General features: G+C 43.4%; 4 protein-coding genes across 8 annotated transcripts in view; 1 reads left to right on the forward strand and 3 right to left on the reverse strand.

The window, feature by feature from the left end:
- Positions 1-59: 59 nt before the first annotated feature.
- Positions 60-2,683, reverse strand: aqp8a.2 (aquaporin 8a, tandem duplicate 2). The gene is made up of 5 exons (XM_030339274.1): positions 2,291-2,683; positions 1,878-2,004; positions 1,110-1,324; positions 394-528; positions 60-280 (listed from the first exon to the last, which is right to left on the reverse strand). Exons 1-5 carry the CDS (start codon positions 2,548-2,550, stop codon positions 238-240), a joined length of 780 nt encoding a protein of 259 aa, XP_030195134.1. The 5' UTR covers positions 2,551-2,683; the 3' UTR covers positions 60-237.
- Positions 2,684-3,686: 1,003 nt separating this feature from the next.
- Positions 3,687-7,469, reverse strand: LOC115530621 (aquaporin-8-like). 2 transcript variants are annotated; one of them, XM_030339277.1, is made up of 5 exons: positions 6,675-7,469; positions 6,088-6,214; positions 5,487-5,701; positions 4,727-4,861; positions 3,687-4,016 (listed from the first exon to the last, which is right to left on the reverse strand). In XM_030339277.1, exons 1-5 carry the CDS (start codon positions 6,944-6,946, stop codon positions 3,974-3,976), a joined length of 792 nt encoding a protein of 263 aa, XP_030195137.1. In that variant the 5' UTR covers positions 6,947-7,469; the 3' UTR covers positions 3,687-3,973. The 2 variants fall into 2 exon arrangements, with proteins under 2 accessions (XP_030195137.1, XP_030195136.1); XM_030339276.1 differs by having other exon boundaries at positions 3,687-4,861.
- Positions 7,470-7,599: 130 nt separating this feature from the next.
- On the reverse strand, positions 7,600-15,111 carry lcmt1 (leucine carboxyl methyltransferase 1). The gene is made up of 11 exons (XM_030339275.1): positions 14,717-15,111; positions 14,414-14,505; positions 14,034-14,155; positions 13,653-13,729; positions 13,223-13,284; positions 13,011-13,113; positions 10,229-10,349; positions 9,817-9,918; positions 9,393-9,484; positions 9,007-9,104; positions 7,600-8,559 (listed from the first exon to the last, which is right to left on the reverse strand). Exons 1-11 carry the CDS (start codon positions 14,800-14,802, stop codon positions 8,537-8,539), a joined length of 978 nt encoding a protein of 325 aa, XP_030195135.1. The 5' UTR covers positions 14,803-15,111; the 3' UTR covers positions 7,600-8,536.
- Positions 15,112-16,410: 1,299 nt separating this feature from the next.
- Positions 16,411-21,315, forward strand: part of arhgap17a (Rho GTPase activating protein 17a) — a 33,784-nt gene continuing 28,879 nt past the window's right edge. For 2 of the 4 annotated variants that reach the window (XM_030339574.1, XM_030339575.1), the window contains exon 1: positions 16,412-16,966. In XM_030339574.1, coding sequence (XP_030195434.1) covers positions 16,914-16,966 — 53 coding nt within the window. In that variant the 5' untranslated portion in view covers positions 16,412-16,913. Of the gene's footprint in view, positions 16,967-21,315 lie in introns of all 4 variants that reach the window. The other 2 variants (XM_030339576.1, XM_030339577.1) reach the window with 2 other exon arrangements.

The following is a 21,315-nucleotide window of genomic DNA, read 5'->3' on the forward strand; positions in this document are numbered from 1 at the left end:
TAAAGTTGACGTTGACTAGTTGATATTAATACCTGGTAAAAATGAGACGACACATATAGTTTAGTTAAAAGGTTAGATTTATTCACAGAAAATATAACAATAATAACACTAACAACATAGACAACATAAGTACCACAGGAGCTTCAAGACATGGCGTAACAACCGTGGAGTGGGACATCCTATCAGGAACCCTCGTCTCAAACAGCATACCGCTACCAAACGAACATCTCAGAGGGATCACTTATTGATCAATCGTATCTTCTCATCTCCAAGGATCAGCCTGGGAAGAAACCAAAAAACGGTTTTAAGTTGGTTTTCGAAATTGTACTACAGGTTTTATTTCAAAGATGTTCCTCAATGAAAGCTGAGCTACTTGGCGTGTCGGCCCCTCACCTGAGCAGTGCAGCAGCGACGAGGCACCCTCCGATGGGACCCACCCAGTACACCCAGTGGAAGGTCCAGTAGTTGGTCATCACCGCCGGGCCGAAGGCTCTGGCCGGGTTCAGGCAGGTCCCCGACACGTCCCCGCTGAGACCAGCCAAGGATGGAATGAGGAAATGAGTGAATAAACAGCTTTAGATATTGTTTCATAAGATACAGTGAATATTAATGAATTTAGTGGTGAGACACTAGCTGTTGTTATTTGGCAAATAATTTGTGCGTGTGTTTGTGTGCACGTGCGTCTACATTTGTGTGTGTGTATTTGTGTTTGCATATGTTTGTGTTCATATGTCTGCATATATGTTTGTGTGTGTGTGTATATGTGTGTGCATATGTTTTCAGATACTGTATGTTTGTGTGCATATGTGTGTATGTGTGTGTGTGTGTGTGTGTGTGTGTGTTTGCTGATATGTGTGTGCAGATGTAAGCAGATACCTTTGTGTGCATATGTGTGCATTTGTGTGTACGGATATGTTTGTGTACATATCTATATGTATATACAGTATACATGTAGGTTTACACAGGTGTGTGTGTGTGTGTGTGTGTGTGTGTGTGTGTGTGTGTGTGTGTGTGTGTGTGTGTGTGTGTGTGTGAGTTTGTGTGTGTGTGTGTGTGTGTGTGTGTGTGTGTGTGTGCGTGTGTGGGTGTGTGTGTGGTGCCTCCGTTACCCGGCCAGGACGTTGATGATGACGGTGCAGCCCACCAGGAAGGGGGCCAGGGGGGTCTTGGTCTTGGGGTTCACCGCCACCAGGAGCACCACCATGGTGATCAGGCAGGTCATGGCCATCTCGCCGAAGATGGCGCCCGGCAGCTGCGACTCCGTCTTCAGGATGTCGAAGGCGGCGCCCGTGGCATTGAGGTAGCGGTCGGCCGGGACCATGAGCTGCCAGGCATCGGGGGGGGGGGGGGGGGGGTAGAGAGGTCAGGTGTGGGAGGAACATGGGATGAGCTGCCTTGGATGTCAATGTTAGTCGATGGGGAAACGTTTGTTTTGGTTTGTAAACGTATTAGTGGCTACAGACAGAAGAAGGGTTACGATTGTGAACTGATGGAAACAAAATGATAATAATAGTGTTTCATATTCTAATTACATATTAGCGGTAGTAGTAGTAATAATATTATTTAATATTATTATTATTATTATTATTTGTAGTAGTAGTAGCAGTAGTAATATTATTATTTTTAGTAGTTGTAGTAGTAGTTGTAGAAGTAGTAGTACTAGTTTTTTAATTGTTTTATATCTACACTTCATGTTTATGATGGCAGTTACACTGATTATGCCAGCCCTGTACATGGGCAAATCAAATAGAGCGACAAATACAGTTATATTCTATTCTATTTCATGATATTCAGGTATTTGGATCAAACGTTTGTATATCAAGGATTGTCTTCCAATATGCATTGTCAGAAATGCTAGAAAATGCTTGGAGGCCGACCTTTGACATGCCGGCTCCTAGTACTCCTCCAATCAGCTGACTGGCGAGGTATGGGCCGACCATCACCAGCTCCATGCCTCCACACAGGTAGATGGCAATGGTGAAGGGAGGGTTGAAGTGAGAGCCACTGGAGGAGATATAGCACAGAAATGTCAGCGGACATGAGGAGGACTGAACTTAAATAGATACATATGGCTTAACAGGACTGGGATAAAACTGAAATAAAATTAGGTTAAATTTAATTTAAATTCAACTCAACTCAACTCAATTCAATTAAGTTCCATTGCATTCCATTCTAGTTCATTCTATTCACCCTTGCTGCACTTGTAGCCAGTTGCCTTAGAAACCTGCAACACGTCTTGCAACACATACAGTGGCTCCAGGATGAAGCTATAATTAAAACCTTTAATTACCTGATGTTATCCATGACGGCCACCATGATAGCCACGGCCAGACCGTGCACCAGAGCAGGCTGCAGCCTCCCGGCCGCCGGCACGTTCTCGATGACCGACGTGCAGCCGATGAACACAAAGAACATGGTGCCTATCAGCTCGGCCAGGCACGGCTGGAAGATCTTCTCGTAACGGTTGGGCAATCGGGGGACCGCCGCCGCCTTCCCCTTGTCCATCAGGCTGGCCTCCGTGTCCTCCAGCTCCATCTTCATCAGGCCCATGGATTACTGAACTAGTGCTGGTGGCCCTGGTGGTGGGGTGGCTCTGTAGGGATTAAGGGGACCGCTAATGGAGTCCTTCTTCACCTCAGCGGCCTAGCTCGACTCAGCTTGTTTAAGACAGAGTGGAGGGAAGAAGAAGCAGAGTTACTCTTATACCCGAGACGGGCATGATTCTACAGCCGGATTGATTATTGTCTCGTAAAACATTAAGGGTTAGTGGAAATAACAGACGAGCTAATGTTTGAACTGGTACCTTGACCAGAGAAGAGGAGGTGTCTTATTGTCTTAACCTTAGCTCTAGTTGAGCTCTCTCAGACGACGAGTTAGGAGTTGCCCTACTTTCCTGAAAAGTGTGTCCTGGACTCTATTCAGACTTGATAAGGGTTGAATATGACTCTAATAAATACAGCAGCAGGCGTTTCTGTGTGTCTATGTGTGTCTAAGTATTGTGTGTGTGTGTGTGTGTGTGTGTGTGTGTGTGTGTGTGTGTGTGTGGTGTGTGAGTGAGTGAGTGAGTGAGAGTGTGTGTGGGTGAGAGTGTCTGTGGAGTTCAAGGTCAGGTCAGTACTATGATATTAACCAGGGCAATAATGTTGGCAATAAGGACAATTCCTCTTCAGCACAATCATCATAATTATCATCAATGCATGGAAAAAATCTTGGATCTTGGATCGTCATCGCAGAATTGGCAGAATGTCTGTGCATAATGTAGGCGGAAAAGTACACTTTATCTTTATATCGTCACTTTATATTCCATACAACTTAAGTGCGGCCTATATTTGGAAGCAACCTGAATATATCTCAAGTTAGCCAGATAGAGTATCCACTTGACAAATTAGGCATTTTTACCCCAATAACACTTGGTTAACGACACAAAACACCCAGTATGACATTCTGGCCATTTAACCATATCAATTCAAATCCTAGGGTTTTTTGTTGTTGCAACAGTTTTATGATTATGTGTTGTGTTTCTAAGAACAACCCTATATCTGCCATATAAAAAAACACACTAGGTTTTCCATCTTGGGACTTTGCCCCCAAACAATAAACACTATTATAAACTGTTATAAACACATTGTAGATATTGATCAACCATAGAAGGTTGATTGTCTGTATCAAAGTAGGCGCCTCCAATGTAGCGTACATTTTTGTTGCAACTTTATTCACCTCCAGACTTTCAATACATTGTACAACTCCTATATGATGATTATCAACACATGAATAAACTAAATACTTAAAATGCATGGTTTATGAATGGGTTTTGAATCCAAAAATGTAACATACATCGGACAAAAATAAAGGGGATTTACATTTATTTCTATGTAGCTGCTCCTGAGAAAACAGAGTTGACCCCAAGTTCTTGGTTGTTTTGGTCTGACATCAACATGGCGGTGCTGCCGGTGATCCGTCGACGTAAGAGGTTTTATTTCAGTAAGATACGCGTCGTCTGGTCCCCAAACAACAGCCTGCATGGGGCAGATGTAGGTCAATGGGTTGCTCGTGTGTTGTGTTTCATTGGAGCGTGCACAATTATATGAAGAGAAATATAAAATAAAACCAATACGAATATTTAGTGTTTTGTGTATTTGGTCATACTATAAAACACAAAAACAGGCAAGCACAGGTAGTTAACAAGGTATTCTTCTTTTGATCCATCTTCTATTATATTGCTGACCCGCCAACCATGCAGTGAAAATAAAATTGCACTATATGATGCAGGTTAGCCTCGAACAGCCAATCTCGGAATCACTCCACCGATTATTTTAGTATTGCACGCTGACGGATTGCACCACTGGACCCTTACGTCAGGTGCACGATGCTATTGATTTAATAAGATTAACCATTATAAAAAGCATATGCATGTATTTCAGGTCAACGTTATATCCAACCAGGTGATATAGCCCAAATCTATTGACTGCAACCGTGCGTTTCGATGCAATACAACCTTTGGAACCAAAAATTTGCTCTGGGCAGCAGAGAACGTTGAGTTTTTTCACAGTGGAACAAATCACACACTGTGACCTGTAACATTTCAGCATCCTGTAGGTGATATTCACTGCAAACGTGTGTTTAAATATAAAAACAACCTGTGGAAGAAACCAATAGACTGAACTTAATGCTTCTAATAATAATGAAAATACAATGATATGATATAATAACAGTGAGGAGCACACACCGAACAAAGGTGACAGTGAGAAGGGCCCCACAGAGGGGCCCCACCCAGTAGATCCAGTGATAGTTCCAGTAGTTGGCCACCACCGCTGGGCCGAAGGCTCGGGCTGGGTTCATACAGGCCCCGGACACGGCCCCTCTGAAACACACACAGCCAACGTTACACCTTGTGGCCCCCGGCCCCATCCAGCCAGGGTTTAGAACCAAGATGGCCCATAGCAGCATTATGAGTATGACCCCTGCTGCATGGACCATAAGCCACTCTTGGGGAGTAAGGCCCATAGCAGCATTATGAGTATGACCCCTGCTGCAGGGACCATAAGCCACTCTTGGGGAGTAAGGCCCATAGCAGCATTATGAGTATGACCCCTGCTGCATGCACCATAAGCCACTCTTGTGAAGTGGTGTAGATTAATAACATGCAGGCAATGGACTCTGGTTATCTATCTTCCACAGTTTAAACTCCTTTCGACCTCCTGGTCTATTACAAAGAGATCACAGTAGGTGCGGGGCATCGTGTGGGCAGGGCAGGGAAGGGAGTTTGCGAACTAGGTGAAAAGTTCAAAGGTTCGTAACCTCAATCAATGGAAGCCTACCAGCAGTTGGCCTCTTTGCCGTTATAGCCTAGCTCCGACCTGCTCCTTAATGTCAGGTACCTAAGCAAACACTTGATCGAGACATTCCTCAATCCACACTCATGTAGGCAGACAACTCAAACCAAGAACATCAGCTCCCGGCCATAGGAGCGATCGGTGGCAGTTTACCCGGCGAGGACGCAGGAGCTGAGGGTGAGGCCGATGCAGAGCGGAGCCATCTGGCTGCGGGTGCGAGCGTTGGCGACCCCCAGGCACACCACCGAGGTCAGGAACAGGGTCATCACCGTCTCCGCCACCACGGCCCCGGCTGTCTGGGCGGGGAGCTGAACGGCGCTGAAGGCCCCGCCGAACGCAGCGTTGAACAGGGCAGCGGGGTACACCGCCTGGAGAGAATAGGGAGGACTAGTCCGAGCTGGGACACCACAGCACCGAGAGGAGTGTCCACCCCATGTATGGGTACTTCTGTCTGAAGTACACTTTTGAAACAAACGCAAATCATATATAATCTATTTGTATAATCTTTGTTTATTTTAGTTTATTTGTCTTTCGTGGGAAGATGTTACGATTTAAAACCCATGTAACCTTTTGATCGTAAACTGTATTTTGTTCAAAATGAAAGATAATTCTAATAACCTTCATCCATAATATGACTTTGTTTTTTTGATACTTTAATTTGACACAGCCGATGCAACGTTTAATGTTCATAAAATAAGTAATAGAGTAGTCCTGGTGACACTTCACGCAAATCGGAATCATTATTGTCTCTTACCTTGGCCAGACCGGCGCCTATAATCCCCCCCAACATCTGGACTACCATGTACGGGCCCAGCAGGGGGAGCTCCATGCCTCCACACAGGTACAAGCTCAGAGACACGGCTGGATTGAAGTGACCACCACTGGAACAACAACACCAGCAACAGTGGATTATGGAGAATATTTAACTTCACCAGAATTGCCGTGCACATTCTTTATTCATGGTCATCTTTATATTCACTAACTTGATCCACCCACTTTCCTAGTGTTTACACTGAATCACTGAGCCGAAGCACCAGGCTGCCCTTGCATGCACTATTACACACTGAAACCTCAGTGATGTTATTATTTTTTGTTGCAGTTCTTTAAAGTTAAATTCATTTAATAATTAACCATGTGAAGAAATTCAAGAGGGTTTGATAAATAGAAAGCATAACGATAACGATAGCATCGCGATATGATACACATACAGTAAATAACAATACGTTATCTTCCTATTTCAATATAATGGAAAGAAAAGTCAAAACAAAACACTGACAGGTTTCCACCTCATTCCAGATCAACATTCACACTTCCCAAAGGATAACTCCACCTGCTGCCTACCTGATCTCCCCCAGGACAGTGATGAGCGCCCCCAGCGCCAGGCCATGGGCGAGCGCCGGCTGGACCACACCCTCCACCCCCTGGTTCCCGATCACAGACACACAGCCGACAAAGACAAACAGGGTGGTCCCAAACAGCTCGGCCAGGCAGGGCTGCAGGTAGCGCTCGAACACCATCTGTACTCCGTTCTGAGCGGGGGCCTTCTCTCCTCCTTCGACCCCATCAGCCACATTAAAGATCTCTAGCCTGGACTCAGTCACTGAAGAAAACATCTCTGGCGGGCTCTGTGAAAGATGGTGTGGGTTTCCCGGTGTGTCCTGGCTCTATGTGGAAGTGGAAGCGGTGCTGAGGTGTCGGGAGGTGATGCGAGGAGGGTGTGCGTGTGTCCGTTGGTGGTGTGGTGGGATTGTTTGTCTGATGGAGAAAAGGTCCATGGACATCCCCTTGCTTTCTCTTCTGGTTTGTTTTTGTCAGTCTGATGCCGTCCCCCAGGAATACGATGAGCCTATAAAATGAATTAGCACTTGATAATCTATCTAATGCAAAATTTAAACAGATTACGTGTTATCTTTTCATGAGACAGCGCTATTAATTTATCAATGTCCATTGGTGTGACTTATAACACCAACAATTCCTAAACACAATACCAGCCAAGACAACAGGCTCAGATAGTACTCAAAAACGATAATATACCCCGCATGCACCAGCGCATTTGTATCAGCCTTTATCAGCCAGTTGAAATGGGCTTTTAATGATGTGTATGCACTTCCTCCTTTCTGCAAAACCATTCATTGTTTTCTGTTGAAAGTTGAAAGAAACTGACATATAATGCCTTACAAGAAGTATTAGTAAGAAATATATATTTGTATTACTTAACAAAAATGGTAGAAAATTGGAACAAAAAAATGTGAATCGCACATATGTCCACTTTTTGAGCATTTATTTCAAAGTAAATCCTTCAGATCCTCCTAAAGTGTAAAGGCCAGTTCATCAGCAGTTGGATTTACGCCTGAATAAAATATAATATGAATAAAATGAATAAGTCAAATTAAACTAATCCCACTAGGCAAACAGCAGTTGGCCGGTGGTCAGCCATGCTTGCTTGGCATGGAGGAACATTTCAGTCTGTCTGAGGGGGTTGACTGAACGAGCAAGAGAGAGCGAGAGAGAGAGAGGGACTACGGTGCCTGTGTGAAGACAGATGCTTATAGCACTGAACATGTAAGACCTGAAGCTGGTTACAGCTAACGACGGCCAATTAACACAAAAAATAAGTTTTATTTAACAGCCAAGGGTGGTCAAGATTAGGTTTTTGTTCGGAAAATCGGTAAGTCATAAACCAGACTCTCTTGAGTTTCCACATTCCAAATTTTCCATATCGGCAAACATTCAAGAAGTTGCCTTTTAATGACAAACTACAAGCAAAGAACAGGTTGATCGTCCAATCAATCATAAATACTCAATGGCACAAACAATTCTAATAAGACGCTGTAAATCGATTAAAACAGCCTAAATTCTTCAATGTGATACACAACACCAAAAGAGAGAAAAGTATATGAGAACAGTAGTAGAAGAAGTAGTAGGAGAAGAAGAAGTAGTAGGAGGGTGGGGAAGAGAGAGAGAGAGAGCGAGAGCGAGAGAATATGGCAGGAAGTGCTCGATATCTTCCCATATTTGTCTCGTATCTCGTAGGTCAAACCGCCTTTCCGCTGAGACCGATGCTCTGTCCATTTTATTAATCTTCTTACTGAATAGCAGAAGGCTGGGTCTGCACATGCACATCCTCTGTCTGGCTGTCCTTGCACGACTTGGGTTACCATGGTTACCACAAGGGGTCGAGCAGGGTAGCTGGGAACTTCACGTCAAAAGGAGAGTTGGGAAAGACCTGAGGAATTAAAAAGACCATAAGACAATGAAACAACATTCTGATACGGTATTTTAGCGGTTTGGCTGTTTGACTCGACAGCTGGGTTTGAATCCCAATGTCTGGAACTCTTCTACCTGTAGGCTTCCTTTAGCAAGACACAAACTCCTTAATGACACGTTTCGCTGTACAACAGAGGAAAGTTTCTGTTGAATAACTACATTGTGAATAGTATTTCCAAAGGGTCAAACATGGATCAATAAAATATACATCCTCATTCTAAAGCAGATAAAAGGAGGGCCTTGGTTTTGATTCAAACAAAACATACTTTTATTATGGGTCAGGATCACCTTACCTAACGACCAACAGCCCAGGTTGTGCTAGGGGTTAGCAACCGTTAGCTTAATGGCTCGCTTCATTTAATGAGCCACATTTATGAAGAGCCACGTTACAAAACACCACTCTCACCGAGTCTTAGTTTGTCCTTGTTGGCCCAGCAGATGCAGTAGTGTTGAAGAAGCTGCTGCAACAGCTCTTTCTCATCCAGGAACTCCAGACTCTCAATTCTAGCAGGAAATTGCACAGGCAATAAATGCATTTGTTCTTTTTACGATTGCACAATAAACCAATTTGGACTTTCAGAATATTAACTAACTTTATACAGTTATACGTTTTACAAGGTTAACCCTGGTATTAGCTTTTAGCTGATGTCTTAACCTGTTGCTACTATCATTAAGGGTTCAATGGTCACAGCGCCGGCCAGGAGACAGCCAGGTTATGTAGGGACAGGGCATGTGAGGTAATAACTCCACCCACCCACCCACCCACCCACCCACCCACCCACCCACCCACACCTGGCCAGGTCGTCCTGAGGAAGGAGGCCGTACACCGTCATCATGTCCAGGGCGTCAGCGTGCTCCCAACCAGTCTGCAGGAACCTCTCTTTCTGAAGAACGCACACGCACACAGCATGGAGAAAACACACAAACACATACACAAAGGGCCCCCACACACACACAAACAAAGCATGGAAACACACACACGCGCACACGCACACACACACACACACACACACACACACACACACACACACACACACACACACACACACACACGTTTAGAGTACAAGAGTCGGACCACACGCAGCTCTGCCTGAATTCACTAACTCAAGATCAGGAAAATCGCTGATATCAACAAATTCCAGTGTTCATTGACGTGCGTCTGCAAGTGTCCTACTATGACCCGTCTTGCGCCGCGTGTGTGAGTGTGTGTGTGTACCTGAGAGTCCAGGGACCTGCAGGCCTCCACACCTGCCAGGTTACACTGGCGCCGCCGCAGGTTCTCGATCATCACCTGACCGAAGCGGTCCACCATGTTGGCCTATGGGGGAGAAACACAACAGAGGAGCGTTTCTCCTGCTATAAATCACCTGCCATTACTTCATAGACATGATCAGGTATACCATTAATAATAATAAATAGAACAATTCATTGTTGGTCCCTTGATACCCATAAAAAGTTGACCGGTACAAACCTGTCCAAGCATACAAGTAAATGATCCCTAGATGTAATGGTTTTATGGGGGCTTGTGTCAATCGTATCTCAATCTAACCCCAATCGGATTGGACTTTTTATGCCGTTTATGTCCGTCCCTATCAGTGGCGGGCAGCTTTTGTTTGTACCCAGCTCACCTGTTCGTAGTTGATGAACATGGCCGTGTGGAACGTCTCGGCAGCCCAGTGCAGCAATTTGGAGGACTGGGCGGGGTTCATGTAGACCAGCACACACTCTGACAGCAGCAAGGTGGGAAGCCTTGGGGTAGGTGGGGGGGTACAGAGGAAAATAAATTTGACTAAAGCATGCAAAATGACGATAAGGGTACTAGTGTGCTATTCTGTCTTTATCTGTATTCACTGCAAGTAGATTTAAAGCAACAATCAGCAATTTTGCACACTGCACTTTGTTTTGATTCAATTGTGTTTTGATCGAGTCTCATGGTTCTCATGTATTTCATTTGACTGGCCTACTGGTTTGCTGTGTTGCAATTTAAATGAACAGGTGTGTCAACTAAACTCACTTCAAAACTGTTTTCGCTCCAATCCTCCTGATTACAGCAGGCCTTTCTGCGTCCAGAGAGGCTAATCATTTTGACAAGCACACGATTCAACCGAGCACTAGCTGTCACGGCTGTGAGGTCAAGCCGTATGTTAAAACCTTAAGGGCTTGTTTTTCTAAAGGCCACTAGAGGATTGCAAAAAGAGTCCAAATATAAACAAGTCAACGGAGGGGAAAGAAAACATATCTGTCACTTATTTATACTCCATTGGTACCACAGCCTCTAAACACAAGAGGTTGTGTACACGATGGATGACGCAGTCTCTCTGGTGGGTTTCCTCTAACCTAAGGCTCTGCGCAGTCGGTCATTAGTCCCACTTAGACCTAACAAGCACCAACACTATTCACCGAACATTCAAAGTTTTTAGGCAGAACGCAAACTACGGGTTTAATAGAAGCGGACATTCAGAACCGGTAGGGTGAATTCACAGTCACTACGCTCACGTTCTTCATGAAAACCTTACAAATACAACTTTAAAGCTTTTTTCTTTGTGCTACTCTGAAATTATATGTTTTTGTTTCCCTACAATAAATAAATACACAAGCATGTAACCAATCTGTTGTTTCGTGCAAATGGGCAGAGGAAGTAGACGAAACAGAGACACAGAAATTGAAGCCTGGGTTGCAGGGAGGAGTTTGTTTCCGTGCTGCCACAGGGGGGTTTTGTGAAACACACAATGCCATGCGAAAACAACGAAAACAACAAGAACATTAAAGAAGAAGGGAAACCAGGAAGTTCAACGTATGGGTTTTCTGCGACCTGTAAGTCCCTGCCACAGAGCCTAGGGACACCCTCTTCCAGATCACATGTCCTCAGCGCACTACCCTCAGCGCACTACTCACTATAACTGAGAAGACGCCCTCATCCCAAAGCGGGATGCAGGAATCATAGAGATGAATTTACTACCTTTTACTACCTTTTTTACTACCGCCACAATATTTTTTACTACCAACACGACATCAAGCAGCGGGGCAGGGGGTATGCAAAGCACCACATACTACTTACTACAAGGTATAAATGTGACACTGCCGCGATCCCTGTAGCCCTAGTGCTGCTGCTGCTGCTAGCACCGCAAAACAACGACATAGAGCTGCTCCCCCTTCGCACAAAGCCGCTGCTGGTGAATGCTCGAAGCGTTTTGTGATTTAATCGCTTTAATGCCGTTCCATGTCACATTGAACGAGCAAAAAGCTTCTCGGTCACTTCCCATCAAGGGCTTCAGCCAGTCTTTAAATGTCGGGTCGTCAACCCACGTTTGTGAAAACTTTTACCCATTCTCTCATAGAGCTAGAAACTCAGCCTTACAGAACTCTGAGGGGAAAAGGCGGAAAATGTTGCCGGCGTATACTTTAAAACATGTAAACACAAATATTAAGCAAAAAATGGAAACTAATTTTATATTGAGGTGGTGCTGAATGTACTACCAAGTCAAATTGCGTTTGTTAACTTTACTACCTTTCAAGTGCCTTAATTTTTAATTTTATGTTTTACTACCTTTTAGTACCGCGCGGACACCCTGATTTGGCTACATGTCATGATTGAGGGGCATCCGCCTGACTTGCCTTTGGGTAGATGACAGACACAGGGGGATCAAACACACAACCTACGAGTCAGACACTCTAACCACTAGACTATCCTGCAACATCCGACCAAAAACATGACAAACATTAATTTATCTGTCAATGCACCCGCATTCTAGGTTAACCACACAAACACACTACAACTACTAGGAAATAGGCTAAACAGGTTTGTGTCCTTTGAGGTATGCGGTCATTTGGTGTAATTATCATACTGATATGAATTAAAATCTTGCAGGACATTTTGCCCCTCCCACATAATACAAAATTATAAACTTCATACACCAGATTAGTCCAACTACACCTGCCATTACTTGGTGTATTACTTCATAGATATAATCAGATATTAAAGTTGAATAAGGCCAAGTCATAATAATACATATATTAACCCCTCATTCTTGGTCCCTTGATAAAGCATTGCAGGTGTAATAGTTGTTATCAAATAGATATCGATATATACATCAGAAAGCTGAACAGCTAATGAATTTCAACCATGGAATATGATGACGCCACTACACTAGGGGGAGCAGTTGAGTCTGTGTTGTTCAAGAAGTCTCTCCAGGGACCTTAAACTAGCACCATTTCATGTTGTTTTTTTTACATTGAAATGTCTAGCAGTGCCATTATTTATTTGGAAATATATTAATCGTTGTTTTAGGATGCCATCAGCTATTCTAGCTCGCTCAATCACAAACACAATCTCATCAAAACAATGTGGGTGAACAAGATCTGCTGATTGAGCTTTAAATTTCATAACATATCGTCTCCTTTTTTACATACTCTGGGTTGAGTTGAAACCTCCTCAGTTTCTCGTCCAAGGTGACGACATCCCGAAGGTCCAGGCCGATGATGCAGTAGCGATCCGAGTCTAGACTGTGACCATCTGAAAAGACCATATCCGTATATGGTCATTATAAATAAAGAAAAGTAAGAAGAATTTGTTTTGATGAAAACAACGACAAGCACGTGTGTTTTTGTGTGTGTCACCCCACCCAGCAGTAGGGAGTCTGAGCTGTGCGTCTCGATGAGGGGTTTGGAAAGAGGCGGCTTTGTTCTAACACGGAGGGAAAAGAGAACAGGTCAAATACACAGCCTACCACATAATAACACGACATTTACACATTGAGCTGAAAAACATTCATGCAATGACTAGACAAACATGCACACCTTTAATCTAGCATTTATTTATTCATCCATGAAGGATTGTTTACAGCTTATTTATGTTTCACAGTGAATGTTTTATCCAGAAGATACACTTATATGCTTGGCAACCAGGCATTTTTATGATAGCTATTTGTCCAATTTGGTACAGGGACATGGCTTTTTTTTAATTATTCGGTTCTGTATCCCCCAACACGTTAACGCTGAATAGCTCTGCAAGGAACTGGAAATGTAAAATGATACTAAGAGTGATCGGCTTACTTTATATTGTGTATTTTCCTGGCGACAACAGTTGGGAAGTCGACTTCAAAATACTTTTTAGGCATGAGGTTTTCATCCTGTCAAATAAAAAAAACACACACACACAGTTAGATTATAATTAACATATATTCAACACACTATGGTACAGCACATTTAATTACAATTTGTAAGTTATTTACAACTAAGTCAGTAAGTCACTCAGTAAGACACTTTAATCAAAAGTTATCAACATTGATTTATTTTTTATAGATACACTTCATTAAGCTATGGGGTATCTTGCTCAAGGATGTCTACAGATAGTCTGCGGATATCGGGGTTCGAACCATTAACCTTTCTGCTTAGAGACTAACAGCCCTAATCACCACCTCTCACTCCCTATACCTTTAACCTCCAGAAGGTTGTGTCTAGCCCAGCACCAAGGTTGATGATCTGACAGTTGCAGTCTGTTTTCCTGACAAACTTGTCTAGGAGATTGTTCACTCCTCGGACGCGGGCGTAGTAACCTAGGAGACAAAGTCAGGTAGAAGCGGTTGATTGGCTGCTCCAAAACACACTTAAACACCACTACAAAACTACTCACTCAAACGCTTACACTTAAAGGCATCCCTTAAACACCCCTGTCAATAGCTTCATTACAAACCAGAAGCAATAATTTAAAGAAAGAGAAAAATATAACAGTAAAGGACTGTCCAAGTTAATATTTGGTACTATGTTTTTGTGCTGTACACAAAAACAATCTGATGTAAAATATTACAACTTGCCTCGGTTGATCTCTGGAGCCTTTCGTTCCCCAACTGATCTGACAAAGTACTGGATATAGGGGTCTTTCCAGTATCCTTTACTGCTTGCAAACCTAGAAAACACAATTAAGGAAACGGAAGATTTAGCATTGATTAATTAAAACAGAAACGTCATACAAGAGTAAAAGCCGCGCAATATGCAAAGATGGATATTTAAGAGGATACTGAAGAAAATGACTTTATTTAAAACCGTTCCAGAGGTAGTTATATATGCTGAGCCGAGTAATCATAGTCCATTTGGTTCTGAAATCATTTAAAATCTACCTTTTGCATGTGGTTGCATCATCACACGTCGCCCTCACTGCTTCATCCGCAGTATCACTGTCCGTGAAGGGCTGTCGGGCTGCCATCAATAAGTCTAAGACTTAGGAATTAACATTAAAATTGTGTGGACTAGGGTATCCCTGGCACCCACAGAATGCACCTTTCTAACCAGACACCTACTTTGGACAGGTGGTCTTTTAGGACCCGAGACGATAACCGAACACAGCCGATCTAGATCAATATTCTGGCTATGGATAATATGGTCATCAAGCATTGCATGCATTACGTTATTTCTAAACATTTATTAGCATTTATAAATACCCTGCTACTATTGACATCATGCACAACTAGCATAATGCTAGCGCTTGCAACTCTGACAAGCTCCGCCCATTCCGCTTGGGTCGGAAGTTGTACCCATGCTGTCATGTTCCTTCGATGGTCATGCTGATGAGAAGTGGTGCTTTAGCGCCATCTATCGGCGGTCAGTATACTTTACGGATACATCTCCCCCTAAATACATGGAATATAACAATTAGCCTTCTAGAAACCTGCTTTGCTCCTAAATACATTTTAATTGTAAAACATATGAATGTCTCCAATGTGAATTTGGATGATTACAGATGTAGCCTAATGATTTTGGTTGTTTGGCTTAGAAGACCGCCAACCTGTGGTGGACAGTGTAACTTATTCTGGATTTCAAGAATGAGTTCAACGACATTTTAAGGGGTAGCCTATTCTAATGTGATTATAATGTTTGCTCTAAAATGTGGAGCTGCAGATTGAGGGGTATTGTATACCCCTCAATCTCTCTAATAATGAATAATGCAACAAACAGCTGAGAAGTCGAAAACAATTGATGTTCAAGATAATTATCTTTCTGAGTGAGCATAATCAATGATCTTTGTACATTCGCTGAATGAATGAAGTATAATCCTAATAATCATATATATAAAACACATTTTTATAAATTTAAAAATGTTTATATATATAAATATATATATATATATATATATATATATGTATATATATATATATATATATATATATATATATATATATATATATATATATATATATATATATATATTATGAAGATGTCTCTTGAAAACAAATTTCGTGGTGCAAATAAGTTGTTATGAAATATGAAACTCATATTTCATTGAGCATAATCAATGATCTTTGTACGTGCGCAAGTCAGCCTACATAAAGCAAGTGGTCCACAAAAAAGTATAATCATAATAATCATATATATAAAAAGCATTTTTTTTATTAAAAAATGTTTATATATATATATATATATATATATATATATATATATATATATATATATATATATATATATATATATATATATATATATATATATATTATGAAGATGTCTCTCGAAAACAAATTTCGTGGTGCAAATAAGTTATTTTTTATTAATACACATTTCAAAGATAACGAGGTGTTATATTTGTATTTGTGAATTCTCTCCTATTGGCAATAATTCATTTTAGAGCTATGAATAATTCGATATGTATATAACATGTATGTAAGGAAGTAAGATTATATGACTATTAAGTCATTTTCATTGTGCAATGGATTGATTTGCACCAGAGAATATTGAGGAATGTACAGACACACGCACGAACACAGGCACACGCACACACACGACCAGTGTAGACCGACATGTCAGCAGTTTGTCCAGCGGGAGGTACTGGTGGATGGCAGATGATGATGATGCTGCTGCTGCGTGTACTTCCTGCCCCTCATTGAACGCTGTGCTCGAGCAGAGGTGCGCGCTGGTGCTGCTGCTGCGGAGCGTTGGCTCGCCTGGGAAAGTGTTCGACGGATTATCCATCGGGAACGGAGCTAGTACTGTGGTGCTAACGTCAGACTGCAGACGGGACCAGCCATGCAAAGCTGAAAGTGTGGATGTTAGACAGAGCGTCACCGCCGGGGGTTCAACGTATGGCTTTATTAAAAAAAAGTGTTTTGAGGATCATGCCGTCTTCCCAAAAGGGAACTTTTTCTGAAGTCTGAAGGGCTAGCTCCCGAGCTAGCCAAGCTAGCGAACTATTTTTAATTGGCTTGGAGCTCAATGGCACTCGCTTGTTTCTTCGTGTCATAGCGAAAATACTTAAAAGTGTATACGCGGGAATAACCGTGCAGCCGAAGTGTCTTTGAAACGTAGACACCACAAAAGGGACCGAAAATGAAGAAACAATTCAATCGAATGAAACAGCTCGCCAATCAAACTGTTGGCAGGCAAGTACCGTTATTTACTCAACCAACCTACTGTACTCACTTCTGTTTATCTGAACGCTGCCACGCACACGTCCCACTACTCATTTACCTTTGTCTCGATGATAGCTTGGTGTGTTTAACATTTCTATATTTAGCTCCATTTGACATTCTATGTAAAAGGGAATGCTTCATTGAACCACACAAACTTTCATCTGCATACAGCGAAGGGGGCATGGTATAATGACACCTTCTTGCCCATTATGTCTTCTAAAATGAACTGCAATCAGAATCGATTGGGCCTGATCACATCTAATAACCGTACACTGTGCAGCTCAAATCACCCAAACACAGTCGCCTATCCCATTTCATAGGTGGGACATTCACTGTAGGCAAACATTTCTCAATGGCTTGTTGTTCTGTGGTAAGTGATTGATAAAACTCAGAGTAGCAGCAGCGATAAGGCACTTTGTTCAGCCTTGACAGCTGTCCCCACTGCTGTTGTGGTATGATATATGTTTAATGGTATTGTATTAATTACTATAACAACAAAAAGTAGTAAATTAGAGGTACAATAACCACGCACTGCAAACTTATGCCTAAACATGATTATAGAAATGGTGTGGTTGCCCATTATGTTTACAAGAAGTGTTATGTTGATGTGGTAATATGGGTGAAAACAAAGCGTTAAATGTACTACTGGACTTTTAATGAAAGGGGAATAAAAGGCACGTTGTGTGAATAGGGAGGTGAGACACACACAACGGTGTAATTTCCAGTGTCATCACCCAGGTATGGGATCTGCAAAACGAAGCCGGTTGGTTACAAACTTAAGAAGCTCGGCATAAGAATGTACCAACAGATCAAAACCATGAACGAGACTTCGGCAACACCAAATCAATCTATTATCGGATTTCTAGTGGTGCAGTGAATTATCTACAAACCAGTATATCAGGAATATGAAATTAATCAGTAGCTGAACAAGTATATCAGGATTTAAAAATAGAAAGAAGAAAATGTAAATGTTGCCAGACACAGATGCCAAAACAAGAAGCTGCCCTAGATTTGGGCCTGGGAAAAACACCATCTACCATTGCCATCTACAGGTCGAAGGTACCTGGCTGTGGTAGTTAACTGTGTTGTTTATTTGCATACTATTCAGTGTGAATTTGACTCTATCTGTAGAAGTCGGCTAAGTAAATGAGCCTTGATGTGGCCTCAGCCAAGTCCAGGGTCTGCAGAATTCGAGGACAACTGGAATACTCATCAATTCTTCAACTGCGTCTCAGAGACTCTAAATCAGCATAATGACGGCTGAATTCAAATTGCATGTTTGTACTTGGTTAAATGCAGAAAGCAGACGCTTGTACATAAACACAGCGGGATTCTAATGCTGCTTCCACACCAGTGAACAAACAGCAAAACCATCGATATGCATGTCTTCCACACTTCAGCAGTGAAAAATGTTGATGCGTTATTTTTTGTGGCTGGCGACGTGGGGAGCAAGTAGTCCAGGTAATGCCTGTGAAGGCGTCCACAGAAATGTGAATTGTGACGGCCCTTCCTTCTGCCCTCTCAGTTCCTGTGATTGTGCAGAGGCAGAACACCGTGTCCAACACTCAGTCACTCTGAGGAAATCTCTCCTTCTTCTACAAACAGGAAACTGGCTTTCAGCAAAATGCTGAGAGAGAGAGAGAGAGAGAGAGAGAGAGAGAGAGAGAGAGAGAGAGAGAGAGAGAGAGAGAGAGAGAGAGAGAGAGAGAGAGAGAGAGAGAGAGAGAGAGAGAGAGAGAGAGAGAGAGAGAGAGAGAGAGAGAGAGAGAGAGAGAGAGAGAGAGAGAGAGAGCACGCGCTGCAATGGATAGGAAGTAGGATGTGAGGTTTAATTTCTCAGTTGAAGGATGATTCTGTAATTTATCTTCTTGACTTCCCGCTTCGGACCAACCCAGGCAGGTGAAGTGTCAAAATAACAAAGCCTTTTTTAATCATGTGATAGCAATTTGACAGCAGCACACACTGACACACACTGCAATCAACAAAGCACAGACTGCTTGTTCTTTTGGTAATGTCTTGCTGTGATCTGGTCTTTGATGCATCTGGAGTATGTGGGGAAACTGACCTCTGCAAAACATGCCATCCAGAAAAACCAGCTGAATCATTTGCATAAGCAAGGAGCTTGTATGTGAACATGGTTGGTTGTGGGTCCTAGCTGTGTTAACAAGAGATGGTGATAATGGGTCTGAAATTTTACATGGACTCATGCATTGCTGTGTAGGGCTGGCCCAATTAATCATTATAAACTTCATGTATCGTAAAATAATACAGAATCTTTGCTGTAAGCTATCTACAAATTGTGGTTAATTTTATGGCTTCTATTGTCCTCGTAATTTATTTAGCCTGCGAGACCATCAACCATCATGAGAGTATTTTGGACACAGTCAAATGAGAGGCAATTCATTCAAAGAAGAGCTCTCCTTTGTTGTGACCCACTCACTGCCTGCCGTCCCCTGTCGTCCGGTACCACATAGCCAGCAGGCTCTAATGCTCTGCTCAGAGAACCCACCTGACAGAAGTGCATGTTGAGGTGTGAGTCAAGGGCTTCACTTCTACCTTCAGACCTCACTTGAGTCTGTTTGAGTCAGCTGTCCACCCTATACTGTCGGCCTGTCCCTGGGTGTTTCCCTGGCCCCGTTCCAGCCCCCTCCGGCAGTACAATAGCTGCTGTAAGCCGAGAATTGTATGAGGCTGTGCAAGCAGCAAAAAGGCGGCCGGGCGTACATTCAGAAAGCCCTATTGCTGCTAAATCAAACATTTGATAACAATCCATCCGGTATGCCCTCGAGATAAGATTAGAGAGAAGGGCTGTCACCTTGGTCAGAACGTAAGCCTAATAATAGCGGGCCCGTGCGATCAGAACGGTTATTAGCGATGCTTTGTAACGGGGATGTGGCTGGCTCTCTCTCGGTATTTCTCCCTCGGGCCTTTCATCTGGGCCCCGTATCCATTACCTTAAGCTGCCAACTGTTGCGAACACAACGGTCTGACCCTGGCTACCCCCCAGTCCCACTGACGCTTGGGGAGCCATCCAACGCCGCGCTATTGTGTCAACCGTTGTCATATTCACTTACCGGCCCGTCTCCCTGATACCAGGTAACCGTGGTTACGTCCTTAAAACCGTCAGCCCTGGCCTGCGCTGTGAGGGACGCCCCTCGTTGTGGCTAACAAGTCAGATGTTAGCATAGCGGTATGTGTGACACACTTCTATCTAAATCGATTCTTCCCGGGTTGGGCAACGCAACAGTTTCACTGAAGCTCAGCTGATGCCGGGGAAAACAACAGTTGTTTTGTTTTTTTGTTTACCCCCCCCCCCCCCCTGGCCTTCCCTTCCCCCTCGGTTGGCCTGGTACAACGGAACCGTAGGCCGTCTATTTTCTGCCGCAGACAGTCTTGTTTGAGTTTGTTTGTTAACACAAAGTGTGGCCTTTCATCGCTGCTCCCAACACGTTCTGGCAGCCTGGGTCGACACCAGCAGGCTGTCTGCAGAACCATGGCTCCCGGTCGGACATCTGGGTCTAGTTGGTCGCCGATTGTATGTTGTTGTGGCTGTCAAAGATCTTGTCTTTTTGGTAGGCTTTCTTAAAGAGCTGCTCCAGAAGAGTGTGTGTGTGTGTGTGTGTGTGTGTGTGTGTGTGTCTGGGATGTCTCCCCAACTAGCACTAATCTATGCTCCTCAGGTTTCTTTTCATTTTTTTGGGGGGGGGGGGGGGGGGTGGTGGGGGGTTGGCCTGGACCACTACAACCTTCTTACGTTGGCCCTCCCCACTCTGTCTCCCCCCATCTCTACTTTCACCCCTGTCTTTCTCCTCTCTTCCCCCCCTCTCTGTCTTTATTCACTCTGTGTGCTATCCTTTTTTTGCCACACTGGAGGATTTAAAAGCACCCCCCATCACTGTGTATCCCTGCTCCTCTGCCGTCCAGCCCCCTTCATCACTGCCATCCTTCCCTCCCTGACTGTCTCTCTGTAATTGAAAGCAGCTGTCCACCACTGTCACGGGTTCACCATAGTTTGCCATCGCCTGGCTACCCCCCCTCCCCCAACCATCCATCAAACCAAAAAACCTAGGCAGAAGGGGTTCATCAGGCTCCAGGTTAGCATTCCTATAGCTGGAGCTATAACTTGGTGGGTCGGTTAGAGTAGACTACCTGTTGCTAGACCCGTGGCTGAAATGTTGATATTCAGGTTAGACCTGGCCGATTGAGAAACGCCACAGAGGAAGTACAAGACAGACAACACTCACTGAGAGCACGAGGCTGCAAAAGCTTCTAGATAGCAGGATGGAGAGAGATGCAGACGAACGATATAGGGATTGAGA

The sequence above is a fragment of the Gadus morhua genome, chromosome 18 (assembly GCF_902167405.1).
Source record: "Gadus morhua chromosome 18, gadMor3.0, whole genome shotgun sequence".
Taxonomy (NCBI): Eukaryota; Metazoa; Chordata; class Actinopteri; order Gadiformes; family Gadidae; genus Gadus; species Gadus morhua.